The 16,193-nt window shown below is 36.4% G+C and overlaps 1 protein-coding gene across 1 annotated transcript in view; it reads left to right on the top strand.

The window, feature by feature from the left end:
• Positions 1-16,193, top strand: part of CDC23 (cell division cycle 23) — a 42,833-nt gene that overhangs the window by 3,413 nt on the left and 23,227 nt on the right. The window contains exon 3 of the mRNA XM_003404519.4: positions 12,728-12,865. Coding sequence (XP_003404567.1) covers positions 12,728-12,865 — 138 coding nt within the window. The remainder of the gene's footprint in view (positions 1-12,727; positions 12,866-16,193) is intronic.

The raw sequence follows: 16,193 nt of genomic DNA, 5'->3' as shown, positions 1-16,193 counted from the left end.
ATGTATATTTACGTAGTCTGTAATCTATAGCTCCTGTAGCTACTTAAAACATGGTTTTAGAAACTAAACCCAACATTTCCAGTAACCATAGAAACAGTTAAAATTTGCCATGAAAGCCCTTATATCATGCTTGATACAGGGAGGTAGGAAGATGTAAGAACCAGCATACATGAGACCTGACATTTTATCTACAACTTCCATTTGCTTTACTGAGGGTGTAGTTTCAAAATTCAGTCACCTTCTTCAGTTTCAGACTCAGATTCTTCTTCAGCATTTTTGAGCTACTGTACAAACTTTTTCATTTGCTCGAGGAAGAAACTTTTCGCATTTGCAACATATGCATCTTTATACCATTTCAGGATGGCCTCTTCATTCAGGATTTCAGCTTTATAAAAAAGCACCACTATTTTCTGGAAAGCTTTCATGAAATGAATGTTGTCGTATAACAATACTCCTGAATCTTCAGTAACAGACTCAGCTCAGACTGCCCTTGAGTAATGAAAGCAGGAAGTAGAGAGTAGAGGGACATAGTCTGTAGTCTGAATGATTTTCATCCATAAGCCATTTTGTTTTTCCTGAAGATGCAATTTTTTTTTTTAATTTTGAAAAAAATTTATTGTGCTTTAGATGAAGGTTTATAGAGCAAATTAGTTTCTCATTAAAAAATTAATACACATATGGTTTTGTGGCATTGGTTGGCAACCCCATGACATGTCAACACTCTCCCTTTCTCGACCTTGGGTTCCCCATTACCAGCTTCCCTGTCCCTTCTTGCCTTCTTGTCCTTGCCCCTGGGCTGTTGTGCCCATTTAGTCTCGTTTTGTTTCATGGACCTGTCTTATCTTTGGTTGAAGGGTGAACCTCAGAAGTGACTTAGTACTGAGTTGAAAGGGTATCTGGGGGCCATACTCTCGGGGTTTCTCCAGTCTCTGTCAGACCAGTAAGTCAGGTTTTTTTTTTTTTTTATGTGTGTGTGAGTTAGAATTTTGTTCTACATTTTTCTCCAGCCTCTGTCCAGAATGAAGATGCAATTTCTTGATTTTTTTCTTCCATTCAAAAGCAATGATGTTTGTTACTTCGTACAGATATAATGCACATGAGGGGGAAAAAGGGATAAAAATAAGCAAATGGTGAACAGATGTGAAAAGGGCTACCAGATTCCTAACCTAAATTGGCACGTTTAGGACAGGTTGAGTCATGAAGAAAGCACTGAATATGTTTTGGGTTCCAGTTTTGTGCTGTTGATGTTTGACAAGAAAGGTGAGGAGAATGAAGTTACCCAAATTTTAATCAATTTATTTCTAGCATTTTTTGAGAGAGCTGGTATGTTTTTAACTTTTGTACTATCTCATTTTTTTACATAGAGAATTCTAATTGTGTCTATACTTTAAAAAAATTTTTTTATTGTGCTTTAAGTGAAAGTTTACAAATCAAGTCAGTCTCATACAAAACCGCGTATATACCTTGCTGTATACTCCTGGTTGCTGTCCCTCGGAGATAGCACACTTCTTCTCTCTACTCTACTTCCATGTCCATTCAGCCAGCTTCTGTCCCCCTTGGCCTTCACATCTCCCCTCCAAACAGGAGCTGCACACATAGTCTCATGTGTCTACTTGATCTAAGAAGTTCACTCCTCACCAGTATCATTTTCTGTCTATTTATTTATTTATTTATTTTTAATTAACTTTTATTAAGCTTCAAGTGAACATTTACAATTCCAACCAGTCTGTCACATGTAAGTTTACATACATCTCACTCCCTACTCCCACTCATTTTATCCCACTGATCTCCTGCTCCCTCAGGGTCCTCTGCTGTGCTCCCTGTCAGGGCAGTCATCTATTGTGGCCGGGCACCAACTAGTTCTTCTGGTCTCAGGATGATGTAGGTCTCTGGTTCATGTGGCCCTTTCTGTCTCTTGGGCTCTTAGTTGTCGTGTGGCCTTGGTATTCTTCATTTTCCTTTGCTCCAGGTGGGTTGAAACCAATTGATGCATCTTAGATGGCTGCTTGTTAGCATTTAAGACCCCAGATGCCACATTTCAAAGTGGGATGCAGAATGATTTCATAATAGAATTATTTTGCCAATTGACTTAGAAGTCCCCGCAAACCATGTTCCCCAGACCCCCGCCCTTGCTCTGCTGACCTTTGAAACATTCGTTTTATCCCAGAAACTTCTTTGCTTTTGGTCCAGTCCAATTGAGCTGACCTTCCATGTATTGAGTGTTGTCCTTCCGTTCACCTAAAGCAGTTCTTATCTACTGATTAATCAATAAAAAACCCTCTCCCACCCTCCCTCCCTCCCCCCCTCGTAACCACAAAAGTATGTGTTCTTCTCAGGTTTACTATTTCTCAAGATCTTATAATAGTGGTCTTATACAATATTTGTCCTTTTGCCTCTGACTAATTTCGCTCAGCATAATGCCTTCCAGTTTCCTCCATGTTATGAAATGTTTCAGAGGTTTGTCACTGTTCTTTATCGATGCGTACTTTTCCATTGTGTGAATATACCACAATTTATTTACCCATTAATCCGTTGATGGACACCTTGGTTGCTTCCAACTTTTTGCTATTGTAAACAGAGCTGCAATAAACATGGGTGTGCATATATCTGTTTGTGTGAAGGCTCTTGTATCTCTAGGGTATATTCTGAGGAGTGGGATTTCTGGGTTGTATGGTAGTTCTATTTCTAACTGTTTAAGATAACGCCAGATAGATTTCCAAAGTGGTTGTACCATTTTACATTCCCACCAGCAGTGTATAAGAGTTCCAATCTCTCCGCAGCCTTTCCAACATTTATTATTTTGTGTTTTTTGGATTAATGCCAGCCTTGCTGGTGTGAGATGGAATCTCATGGTAGTTTTAATTTGCATTTCTCCAATGGCTAATGATCGAGAGCATTTTCTCATGTATCTGTTGGCTGCCTGCATATCTTCTTTAGTGAAATGTGTGTTCATATCCTTTGCCCACTTCTTGATTGGGTTGTTTGTCTTTTTGTGGTTTGAGTTTTGACAGAATCATGTAGATTTTAGAGATCAGGCGCTGGTCTGAGATGTCATAGCTGAAAATTCTTTCCCAGTCTGTAGGTGGTCTTTTTACTCTTTTGGTGAAGTCTTTAGATGAGCATAGGTGTTTGATTTTTAGGAGCACCCAGTTACCGGGTTTCTCTTCATCATTTTTGGTAATGTTTTGTATTCTGTTTATACCTTGTATTAGGGCTCCTAGGGTTGTCCCAATTTTTTCTTCCATGATCTTTATCGTTTTCGTCTTTATGTTTAGGTCTTTGATCCACTTGGAGTTAGTTTTTGTGCATGGTGTGAGGTATGGGTCCTGTTTCATTTTTTTGCAAATGGATATAGGCGTTTGATTTTTAGGAGCTCCCAGTTATCTGGTTTCTCTTCATCATTTTTGGTAATGTTTTGTATTCTGTTTATGCCCTGTATTAGGGCTCCTAGGGTTGTCCCTATTTTTTCTTCCATGATCTTTATCGTTTTAGTCTTTGTGTTTAGGTCTTTGATCCACTTGGAGTTAGTTTTTGTGCATGGTGTGAGGTATGGGTCCTGTTTCATTCTTTTGCAAATGGATATCCAGTTATGCCAGCACCATTTGTTAAAAAAACTATCTTTTCCCCAATTAACTGACACTGGTCCTTTGTCAAATATCAGCTGCTCATACATGGATGGATTTATATCTGGGTTCTCAATTCTGTTCCATTGGTCTATGTGCCTGTTGTTGTACCAGTACCAGGCTGTTTTGACTACTGTAGCTGTATAATAGGTTCTGAAATCAGGTAGAGTGAGGCCTCCCACTTTCTTCTTTTTCAGTAATGCTTTGCTTATCCGGGGGTTCTTTCTCTTCCATATGAAATTGGTGATTTGTTTCTCTATCCCCTTAAAATATGACATTGGAATTTGGATCGGAAGTGCGTTAAATGTATAGATGGCTTTTGGTAGAATAGACATTTTTACTATGTTAAGTCTTCCTATCCATGAGCAGGGTATGTTTTTCCACTTAAGTATGTCCTTTTGAATTTCTTGTAGTAGAGCTTTGTAGTTTTCTTTGTATAGGTCTTTTACATCCTTGGTAAGATTAATTCCTAAGTATTTTATCTTCTTGGGGGCTACTGTGAATGGTATTGATTTGGTTATTTCCTCTTCGGTGTTCTTTTTGTTGATGTAGAGGAATCCAAGTGATTTATGTATGTTTATTTTATAACCTGAGACTCTGCCAAACTCTTCTATTAGTTTCAGTAGTTTTCTGGAGGATTCCTTAGGGTTTTCCGTGTATACGATCATGTCATCTGCAAATAGTGATAGCTTTACTTCCTCCTTGCCAATCCGGATACCCTTTATTTCTTTGTCTAGCCTAATTGCCCTGGCTAGGACTTCAAGTACGATGTTGAATAAGAGCAGTGATAAAGGGCATCCTTGTCTGGTTCCCGTTCTCAAGGGAAATGCTTTCAGGTTCTCTCCATTTGGAGTGATATTGGCTGTTGGCTTTGCATAAAAAAATGCCCTTTATTATGTTGAGGAATTTTCCTTCAATTCCTATTTTGGTAAGAGTTTTTATCATAAATGGGTGTTGAACTTTGTCAAATACCTTTTCTGCATCTATTGATAAGATCATGTGGTTTTTATCTTTTGTTTTATTTATGTGATGGATTACATTAATGGTTTTTCTAATATTAAACCAGCCTTGCATATCTGGTATAAATCCCACTTGATCAGGGTGAATTTTTTTTTTAATGTGTTGTTGGATTCTATTGGCTAGAATTTTGTTGAGGATTTTTGCATCAATGTTCATGAGGGATATAGGTCTATAATTTTCTTTTTTTGTAATGTCTTTCCCTGGTTTTGGTATCAGGGAGATGGTAGCTTCATAGAATGAGTTGGGTAGTATTCCGTCTTTTTCTATGCTTTGAAATACCTTCAGTAGTAGTGGTGTTAAGTCTTCTCTGAAGGTTTGGTAGACCTCTGCAGCGAAGCCATCCGGGCCAGGACTTTTTTTGGTTGGGAGTTTTTTGATTATCGTTTCAATCTCTTTTTTTCTTATGGGTCTATTTAGTTGTTCTACTTCTGAATGTGTTAGTTTAGGTAGGTAGTGTATTTCCAAGAATTTATCCATTTCTTCTAGGTTTTCAAATTTGTTAGAGTACAATTTTTCGTAGTAATCTGAAATGATTCTTTTAATTTCATTTGGTTCTGTTGTGATGTGGTCCTTCTCGTTTCTTATTCGGGTTATTTGTTTCCTTTCCTGTATTTCTTTAGTCAGTCTAGCCAATGGTTTATCAATTTTGTTAATTTTTTCAAAGAACCAGCTTTTGGCTTTGTTAATTCTTTCAATTGTTTTCCTGTTCTCCAATTCATTTAGTTCAGCTCTAATTTTTATTATTTGTTTTCTTCTGGTGCCTGATGGGTTCTTTTGTTGCTCACTTTCTATTTGTTCAAGTTGTCGGGACAGTTCTCTGATTTTGGCTCTTTCTTCTTTTTGTATGTGTGCATTTATCAATATAAATTGGCCTCTGAGCACTGCTTTTGCTGTGTCCCAGAGGTTTTGATAGGAAGTATTTTCATTCTCGTTGCTTTCTAAGAATTTCCTTATTCCCTCCTTGATGTCTTCTATAACCCAGTCTTTTTTCAGGAGGGTATTGTTCATTTTCCAAGTATTTGATTTCTTTTCCCTAGTTTTTCTGTTATTGATTTCTAGTTTCATTGCCTTGTGGTCTGAGAAGATGCTTTGTAATATTTCGATGTTTTGGACTCTGCAAAGATTTGTTTTATGACCTAATATGTGGTCTATTCTAGAGAATGTTCCATGTGCACTAGAAAAAAAAGTATATTTTGCAGCAGTTGGGTGGAGAGTTCTGTATAAGTCAATGAGGTCAAGTTGGTTGATTGTAATTAGGTCTTCCGTGTCTCTATTGAGCTTCTTACTGGATGTCCTGTCCTTCTCTGAAAGTGGTGTGTTGAAGTCTTCTACTATAAATGTGGAGGTGTCTATCTCACTTTTCAATTCTGTTAAAATTTGATTTATGTATCTTGCAGCCCTGTCATTGTGTGTATAAATATTTAATATGGTTATGTCTTCCTGATCAATTGTCCCTTTTATCATTTTTTAGTGTCCTTCTTTATCCTTTGTGGTGGATTTAAGTCTAAAGTCTATTTTGTCAGAAATTAATATTGCTACTCCTCTTCTTTTTTGCTTATTGTTTGCTTGATATATTTTTTTCCATCCTTTGAGTTTTAGTTTGTTTGTGTCTCTAAGGTGTGTCTCTTGTAGGCAGCATATAGATGGATCGTGTTTCTTTATCCAGTCCGTGACCCTCTGTCTCTTTATTGGTGCATTTAGTCCATTTACATTCAGCGTAATTATAGATAAATAAGTTTTTAGTGCTGTCATTTTGATGCCTTTTCATGTGTGTTGTTGGCCATTTCATTTTTCCATATACTTTTTTGTGCTGAGACGTTTTTCTTAGTAGATTGCGAGATCCTCATTTTCATAATGTTTAACTTTATGTTAGTTGAGTCGTTAACGTTTTCTTGGCTTTTTTCTTGAGTTATGGAGTTCATATTCCTTTTTGTGGTTGCCTTATTATTTACCCCTATTTTTCTAAGTAAAAACCTAACTTGTATCGTTCTATATCGCCTTGTATCACTCTCCATCTGGCAGTTCAATGCCTCCTATATTTAGTCCCTCTTTTTGATTATTGTGATCTTTTACCTATTGACTTCCATGATTCCCTGTTATGTGTATTATTTTATTTATTTATTAGAATTAATCTTAATTTGTTTGTTTTTGTGCTTTCCCTATTTGAGTTGATATCAGGACGTTCTGTTTTGTGACCTTGTATTGTGCTGGTACCTGATATTATTGGTCATCTGACCAAACAATCTCCTTTAGCATTTCTCGTAGCCTTGGTTTGGTTTTTGCAAATTCTCTAAACTTGTGTTTATCTATAAATATCTTAATTTCTCCTTTATATTTCAGAGAGAGTTTTGCTGGATATATGATCCTTGGTTGGCAGTTTTTCTCCTTCAGTGCTCTGTATACATCGTCCCATTCCCTTCTTGCCTGCGTGGTTTCTGCTGAGTAGTCTGAACTTATTCTTATTGATTCTCCCTTGAAGGAAACCTTTCTTTTCTCCCTGGCTGCTTTTAAAATTTTCTGTTTATCTTTGGTTTTGGCAAGTTTGATGATAATATGTCTTGGTGTTTTTCTTTTTGGATCAATCTTAAATGGGGTTCGATGAGCATCTTGGATAGATATCCTTTCGTCTTTCATGATGTCAGGGAAGTTTTGTGTCAGGAGTTCTTCAACTATTTTCTCTGTGTTTTCTGTCCCCCCTCCCTGTTCTGGGACTCCAATCACTCGCAAGTTATCCTTCTTGATAGAGTCCCACATGATTCTTAGGGTTTCTTCATTTTTTTTAATTCTTTTATCTGATTTTTTTTCAGCTATGTTGGTGTTAATTCCCAGGTCCTTCAGATGTCCCAGTCTACATTCTAATTGCTCGAGTCTGCTCCTCTGACTTCCTAGTGCATTGTCTAATTCTGTAATTTTATTGTTAATCTTTTGGATTTCTACATGCTGTCTCTCTATGGATTCTTGCAACTTACTAATTTTTCCACTATGTTCTTGAATAATCTTTTTGAGTTCTTCAACAGTTTTATCAGTGTGTTCCTTGGCTTTTTCTGCAGTTAGCCTAATTTCATTTGTGATGTCTTGAAGCATTCTGTAAATTAGTTTTTTATATTCTGTATCTGATAATTCCAGGATTGTATCTTCATTTGGGAAAGATTTTGATTCTTTTGTTTGGGAGGTTGGAGAAGCTGTCATGGTCTGCTTCTTTATGTGGTTTGATATGGACTGCTGTCTCCGAGCCATCACTGGGAAACTAGTTTTTCCAGAAAATCCGCTGACTGTATGGTGGCTCCTGGCTCTGAAAACAATCGCTGTCTCCCCGTATTTGTTTGTTCTCCGTCTCTAAATCTGTGTTTGTTGTTCAGAGTTCGTAGATTGTTATGTATGTGATCGATTCACTTGTTTTTCCGAGTCTTTGTTGCAAGAGGGATCCGCGGTAGCGTCCACCTAGTCTGCCATCTTGGCCCCGCCTCATTTTCTGTCTTATGTCCTATACTTTTTCCCCCTAAATTTTATTTATTTTGTTATTGTTGTTGAGAATATACACAGCAAAACATTTACCAATTCAACAGTTTCTACATGTACAGTTTAGTGACATTTATTACATTCTTTGAGTTGTGCAACTACTCTTACCCTCCTTTTCTGAGTTGTTCCCACCCCAGTAACATAAACTCACTGCTCCCCGAAGGTCCTAACTAATCTTTCCAGTTGCTGTTGACAATTTGATCTCATATAGGTAGTTCTTAAAAGAGTGTAATGTTTAAGGCAGACCTTTTTTACTAGGTAAGCCAAATTATTGTTCGGTGTTAAGATGACTTCAGGGGATATTTTTGGTTTCAGGTTTAAAAATTATCCCAGGACAGTGGTTTTAGGGGTTCATCCATCCTTGTTGGCTCTAGAAAGTCTAGAGTCTATGAGAATTTGAAATTCTGTATTTTCCTCTTTTTGATCAGGATTCTTCTATGAAATCTTTGATCAAAATGTTTAGCAATGGTAGCTGGGCACCATCCATTTCTTCTGGTCTCATGGCAAAGGAGGCAGTTGTTCATGGCAGCAATTAGCCACACATTTCATATTCTCCTCCTGTACCTGATTCTCTTTCTTCCTCTGTTCCTCCAGGTGAATAGAGACCAATTGTTGTGCCTTGGATGGCCACTTGCAAGCTTTTAAGACCCTCAGGCACTACGCAGCAAACTAGGAGGTAGAACAGAAGCACTAAACATGTTATTAGGCCAGTTGACAAAGATGTCCTATAAAACCATGACCCTAAACTTCCAGACCAAAGAACCAAATCCCATGAAGTGTTTGGTTGTATGTAAGTAGCCTGTCTTGGTTATCTAGTGCTGCTATAAGAGAAATGGCTTTAACAAAGAGATGGCTTTAGGAAAGAGAAATTTATTCTCTCACATTCTAGGAGGCTAGAAGTCCAAATTCAGGGTACCGGTTCCAGGGGAAGTCTTTCTCTCACTTTTGGCTCTGGGGGAAGGTCCTTGTCATCAGTCTTCTCCAGTCGAGGAGCTTTTCAGTGCAGGAACCCTAGGTCCAAAGGATGTGCTATTGTCCTGGCTGTTGTTTTTTGGTGGTATGTGGTTCTCCTTGTCTCTGTGCTCATTTCTCTCTTTTATATCTCAAAAGAGATTGGTTTAAGACACAATTTAATCTTGCAGATTGAGTAGTGCCTCATTAGCTGCCACTAATACCATCTCATTAACATCATAGAGAATTTACAACACATAGGAAAGTCACATCAGGTGACAAAATGGTAAACGTCACACAGTACTGGGATTCATGGCCTAGCCAAATTAATATACATATTTTTGGGGGACACAATTCAGTCCATGACACAGCCTCAGCAGTTACTCTTTTTTTTTTTTTTTTTTGTCATTGTTATAAATATATCTACCACACTTACCAATTCAGCTTTTTACAGGGGTGAAGCTTATTTACCCCAATTACAGTAATTGGCTGTGCAACCCTACCCTTAATCAAGGTGATTTTTCCATCACCATTAACCCCCCTTTTCACCTTTCCTCCCACCCCTGGTAACCAGTAATAAACTTTTGTCTCTATACTTGCCTTTTCTTATCTTTTTATATAAGTGAGGCCATACAATATTTTTCCTTTTGTGACTGGCTTATTTCGCTCAGCATAATGTCTTCAAGCTGCATCCATACTGTAGCATGTATCAAGACTTAATTTCTCCTACTGGCTGAATAGTATTCCATTGTATGTACCACATTTTGTTTATCCATTCATCTGTTGATGGCCATTTAGGTTCTTTCCATCTTTTGGATATGTGAATAATGCTTCAGTGAACATTGGTGTACAAGTCTCTTTTTGAGTCTCTGCTTTCAAGTCTTCTGGTTATATACCTAGGCATGAATTGCTGGCTCATATGGTAGTTCTGTTTTTAGTTTTTTGAGGAACTGCCACACTGTTTTCCACAGGGGCTGTATGATTTTGCTTTCCCACCAGCAGTGATAAGGGTTCCAATTTCCTTACATCCTTAACATTTGTTGTTTTCTGTTTTTTTATCTTAGCCATCCTAGTGGGGGTGAAATGGTATCTCACTGTGGTTTTGATTTGCATCCCTCTGATGGATAATGATTCTGACCATCTTTTCATGTGTTTGGTGGCCATTTTAATGTCCTGTTTGGTGAAATGTGTATTCAAGTCCTTTGTCCATTTTATGATTGGGTTATTTGTCTTTTTGTTGTTAAGTTGTTGAAGTTTTGTATATATTTTGGCTATTAGATTTTTGTTGGGTGTTTGGTTTGCAAAGATATTCTCCCAGTCAGTAGCTTGTCTTTTCACTTTTTTGGTAAAGTTTTTCAATGAATAAAAACTAAAAAAAAAATTTTTTTGTGTGCTTTAGGTGAAAGTTTACAGAGCTAATTAGTTTCCCATTTGATAGTATGTACATAAAGTGTTTCGGGTTCTTGGTTTCATTCCTACAATGTGTCAACACTCTTCCCATTTCCACTGTGGTTTCCCTGTTTTCTTTCATCCTGATTGTCTACCCCTTCCTACTTTCTTATCTTATAATTGATTGTTCTAAGGAGTACTTTCTCTTGGGTGTTATTATTATATGCTTGTCTATCGTTTGACTGGGAGGTGGTCTCTGGGAATGGCTTCATTTCCAGGTCAGAAGGGTCTCAGGGCCACAGTCTCAGTGGTTTGTCTAGTCTCTGTCAAACTAGGAAGCCTGGACTTTTTTGTGAATTTGATTTTTTTTGATGAGCAGAAGTTTTTAATTTTTATGAAGTGCCATTTATGTAGTTTGTTTTTACTGTTTGTACTTTTGTTATTATATTAGATAATCCATTGTTGAAAGCTAGACCTCACAGCATTGCCCCTGCTTATTCTTCTAAGAATTTTATGGTTTTAGTTTGCTGTGTCCTATGCTTTCAGCAATACTAACTTATGTCAAAACTTTCTTAAAGTAGAAAAAGTATAATTAATAGCACAGCATATTACATTTATTTAGGAATTTAAAAGAATATTAAGGAATGTGACAGGAGAAGGAAGGGAATGCCGATGTTAATGCCAGATATTTTACTTTTTCCTTATGTCAATGCTGTAAAATCAGTATTATTGGCTCCATTTTACAGATAAGAAATGGATGCTCAGAGAAGCTAGTAACCTCCCCACTAATGTCATGAAACTAGGACATCAAGGAGTCAGAATTTGGATTCAAGTTCATAACACTAAAGCCATGTAACTTTCTGCTACATTTGCAGAAACAAGATTCTGAGTGTGTTGGGTTTGTTTTTTAAATTTTTATTTTTTTCCCAGCTAATTTTGAAAACTTTCAAACCTACAAGAAAGTTGAAAGAATAGTTAAACCCCTTCTTCTATATACCTAAAATCCCCAGTGCTAACATTTTACTATATTTGCTTTTTCTCTGTCTGTCTCTAAATATATTGCTGAACTATCTGAGAGAAAGTTGCAAACAAGATCACCCCTAGAATATCCAGCAGGTATCTCCTGATGAACAAGAACATTCTACTTAATATAATTACCATTATTACATTAAAGAAAATTTTAACATTGATACAATAATGTTATCTAATATACAGACCAAATTAAATTTCCTCCAATTATCCCAATAATGTCCTTTGTGACTCTTTTTGTTGGCTCCATGATCTAATCAAGAATCATGAATGGCATTTAGTTGTCATCGTATCTCTTTAGTATTCCTTAATCTATAGTCCTCCCGCTTTTTTTTCCTCCTTTGAAGACATTAACATTATTTAAACTAAATTTAATGTAGTTATCAATTTTATTACTACACTGGTACACAAAATGATGGCAGCCCTTTTATATGGACGCTATGCTCTTGTCCCCCTGCTCCCCTTCTGATGTCATCATCTCCTACTGTTTTGTCCCTTTCTCACTCCACTCTAGTCACAATGGCCTCCTGCTGTACTTGCAACATGACAAGCACAAGTATGTCTTAGGACCTTTGCACTTGCTTTCCCATTGCTCCAAATCTGTTATGTTCTTCCTCCAAATCTCCTCCTTAACTGCCTACAGGTCTCAGCTCTAATGTTAACAAAAAGGTCTTTGACTGCTTCGTAGAAAATAACATTCTCCAGCACTCTTCATCCCTCTAACCTTTATTTTTCTTCATAGCACTTGTTACCACCTAACATTATGTATTTTATTAATTTGTTATCTTTGTCTACTAAAAAGTAAGCTTGAGAGTAGGAATTTTGTTTTGCTCACTATTGTATCCATAACACCTAGAACAGTGTCTGGCACTTAGTAGGTGGTCAACAAATACTTGTTAAGCAAATGAATAAAGAGCCTCCCTCTTGGTAAATATGCTAATAAGTGTATATACTTTTTTCTTTTTAAACGCTTTTAACTGTCTTAAAATAAATAAAATGAATTAGTGATATGAATAAAAGAGGAATTAGTAATTTTATGACGTTACCTGGTATTAAAAAAATAGAGGCAGGTTAGGTTTTTGGGAGGAGGGAAAATAATCATATTTTCTTATGTCTTAAAATTAATAAATGTGCATCTTGAATTGAGAGTTTTTGTTGTCCTGTTCCCAACCACTTCCATAAACTTTCTTTTCTAGGAAGATGCCCAGGATATGGATGCCTACACCCTGGCCAAGTCCTACTTTGATGTTAAAGAATATGATCGAGCAGCACATTTCCTACATGGCTGCAATAGCAAGAAGGCCTATTTCCTATACATGTATTCCAGATACCTGGTGAGGGCCATTTTAGTATTTTACTTTACCTTCAGTGAAGCATCCATGTTTAGAACCACATGGAAAAAGTTTACTCTCTTAAATAGCTTAGCAATGGACCATTTGGTGAATGTACTTAATAATAAAAAAGATATCAAATAAAATATAAAAAATGACAATATAGAAGAAAATATTAAAACATCGATAATATCTATTATTGTTAAAGGTGTGGGGCATTTGACCCTCTGTTTTAGGAATAGGAGCCCTGGTGACACAGTGGTTAAGAGCTATGGCTGCTAACCAAAAGGTTGGCAATTTAAATCCACCAGCTGCTCCTTGAAAACCACATGGGGCAGTTCTGCTCTGTCTTATAGGATCGCTGAGCCAGAATTGGCTCAATGGCAATGGGTTCGGTTTTTTTGGTTGGTTCAGGAATGAGTTTGTATAGCCTTTTTAGAAGTCAATTTTGGCAGATTAGTCAATTTGAAATGTTACAACCAAACACTTCTAACTTTAAGGACCCTGTCCAATAGGAATGGCTTGCATATGTGCACAAGGATCTATGTATAAGGTTGTTCATTGGAGTATTTTTGGTAATAGCCAAAAAATATCAGCAACCTAAATATCCATTAGTGAAGAAGTGGTTTTAAATTATGGTAGAGAATATTCGGTGGAGTGAAAGGAACAAGCATATTGTATATGCATAAAGAAACTTTGGAAGGTTAGCTATGGATGGTGAGGATGGAAACTAGATAAATGAAGGCAAGGATGAGAAACTTTCACTGTATACATTTTTATACTTTTTAGGTTTTGAATCATTGTATTGCCTATTCAAAAATTAAATTATAAAAATAAAAAATGGCATAAATCCATGTATGTATGTATATATATATATATATATATATATATATATATATAGAAGTGGACACAGCTCTAAGATCTGCCGATAAGTCATAAATATGATTCTGTTGTTGTGTGCCATAGCATCAATTCCGACTCATAGCGACCCTGTAGGACAGAGTAGAACTGCCCCATAGAGTTTCCAAGACTGTAATTTTTATAGAAGCAGATTGCCCCCTCTTTCTCCTGTGGAGTGGCTGGTGGATTTGAACCGCTGACATTTTGATTAGTAGCCAACTGCATAACCACTGAGCCACCAGGGCTCCTTAAATATGATCCTATTTATATAAAAACAGCAATATGAAATTTTAAGTGTATATATGTTTATGTATATATGCATAGGTAAACACATTATAAAAAGTGTGGAAGTATGTGATTTTCAGTTGTTACCTTTCGAGGGGGAAAGATTGATGGGAGAAGAACTCGGGGGCTTTGACCTTCTATAATTTTCTATATCATTTATATTTATAACAATGTATTCTTTTTTTTTCTTTTCTTAATAATATTTTATTATGTTTTTTGTGAAAGTTTGTATAATAAACTAGGTTCCCATTTGACAATTTCTATGCGTATTGTTCAATGACATATTTTGCACAGTATGTCAGTATTCTCTTTGTGTTCTGGTTGTTCTGTTTTCAGTACTATTGTTTCCGAAATGTATTCTTATGTATTTTTTTTTTTTTTAAGTAATTTAAAAGACAACAACTTTAAAATTGCTTTATGATTTGGAAAATGTGAAGAAGTCTCAGGAACGAGCAATTGGATAATTAGTAACAATCTGACCTTTTGCTTCAGGTTATACAAGTTTCTTTATGCCTGAGAGTTGATGTTGTTTCAGAATTAAGTTAAAAAGTCTGGGTCTAATGTCAAGATGATTTTTCAAGTTATGAACTCAGTGATCATTTTATTTATAGTATATTTGTTATTTTTGTTTCATAGCTATTAAAATTATGAATATAAGGGATAATGAAAGTGAAATAATTTAATACTGTGGCACAAATAATTTACTAACTGAAAGGTTGGCAGTTTGAATTCACCCAGTGATGCCTCGGAATAAAGGGCTGGTGATCTAATCCTGTAAGATTACAGGCACTGATAACCCTGCGGAGTGCAGTTCTACTCTGATACTCATGAAGTTGCGTTGAGTTTTTTATTTTAATAATTGAACTATAATTTATTATTTTATTTTGGAACATTGTGAATGTATTTTACTACTTTTAGCTGTCTATACAAACTGCTTTTTAAAAAACATTTCATGTGTTTTCATGTATTAGCATAGTCTGTAACTGTCAAGTACTGTAGATTCTTGTGGTTACAGACTTCGTTGAATTCATCTATTATACTCTAAAAGCCTAATCATTCACTTCTTTTTTAGGCATTGGGTAATAGATGTGCTCATTGCTATTGGAGTGTGTTGTTCCCTGGCCTTCTGAATGGATGGAGATAGGGAATATGGATACATATATACAATGCTTATATATATATGCATATACATTTACATCTATATGTAATTCTATATGTATTAAAAGTTGTGAGTTTACAGTGATCAAATTCTAATCCAACCCCACAAGGTTCATTCTAGCTTTTTTCTTTCCCATGTTTGTAATTTCTCTTTCTAATAATGAGAAGCTTGGTTCCCATTATCCTTAATATTATATATTTACTAATCAGCCGCCCTGTATATAACCAATGGCCATCTCCACTGCCTTTACCTCCCCTCCCCCATGTGGATGCCTTCCTTACCCCACTGGCCAGGCCATCTCTCTGTGGGATGCGTTCCTCTTCCTGTTTGGCTTCAACACCCTGTGCCATGTTGCCCTCCTCTCTCAACATGGACTCTTTCTTTATACCACTTGGACTCTGACATGTTGCTCTGGGCACTGCTGTTCCCCCATCCCTCTGTGTTCCCCCACTCACCCTCAGAGATGCCTACTTTGCTCTGTTCTACCTAATGGTTTTAAGACTAAATTTTTCTACATAATTTGTTTAAGTCCTAGAAAATATTCTGATAACTATTATGTTTTACTGTCGATACTTTCCCTATGTATCTTAGATTTTTGACATTGAAATGGGATTATTTGGAACCTACTGATCATTTTTCTTTATGGAGTAAGTACTCCTCATGGTCTGTTTAATTAAGTAAGGGGTTGTCATGTAGTTAACATAAGATGTGAGCTTTAAGAAAGATATTTTGAAATTATGAGATTTTAAAAATTACTTTTTTACATATACTCTTTCTTTGTGTTGTTGTCGTTAGGTGCCGCCAAGTCGGTTCCAACTCACAGCGACCCTATGTACAACAAAATGAAATGCTGCCCGGTCCTGTGCCATCCTCACAGTCGTTGTTATGCTTGAGCCCATATTTGTGTAGAAGCACTAATTTGGAAAAAGCTATAGCAGGAAAAGAAGAAGCATTTGCTGAAGTTTGGGAGAAAAAGTTTGAGATCTT

Source organism: Loxodonta africana, chromosome 2 (genome assembly GCF_030014295.1).
Source record: "Loxodonta africana isolate mLoxAfr1 chromosome 2, mLoxAfr1.hap2, whole genome shotgun sequence".
Classification (NCBI taxonomy): Eukaryota; Metazoa; Chordata; class Mammalia; order Proboscidea; family Elephantidae; genus Loxodonta; species Loxodonta africana.
The sequence above is the reverse complement of the archived record's forward strand: the minus strand, read 5'-3'. Positions and strand labels throughout refer to the sequence as shown.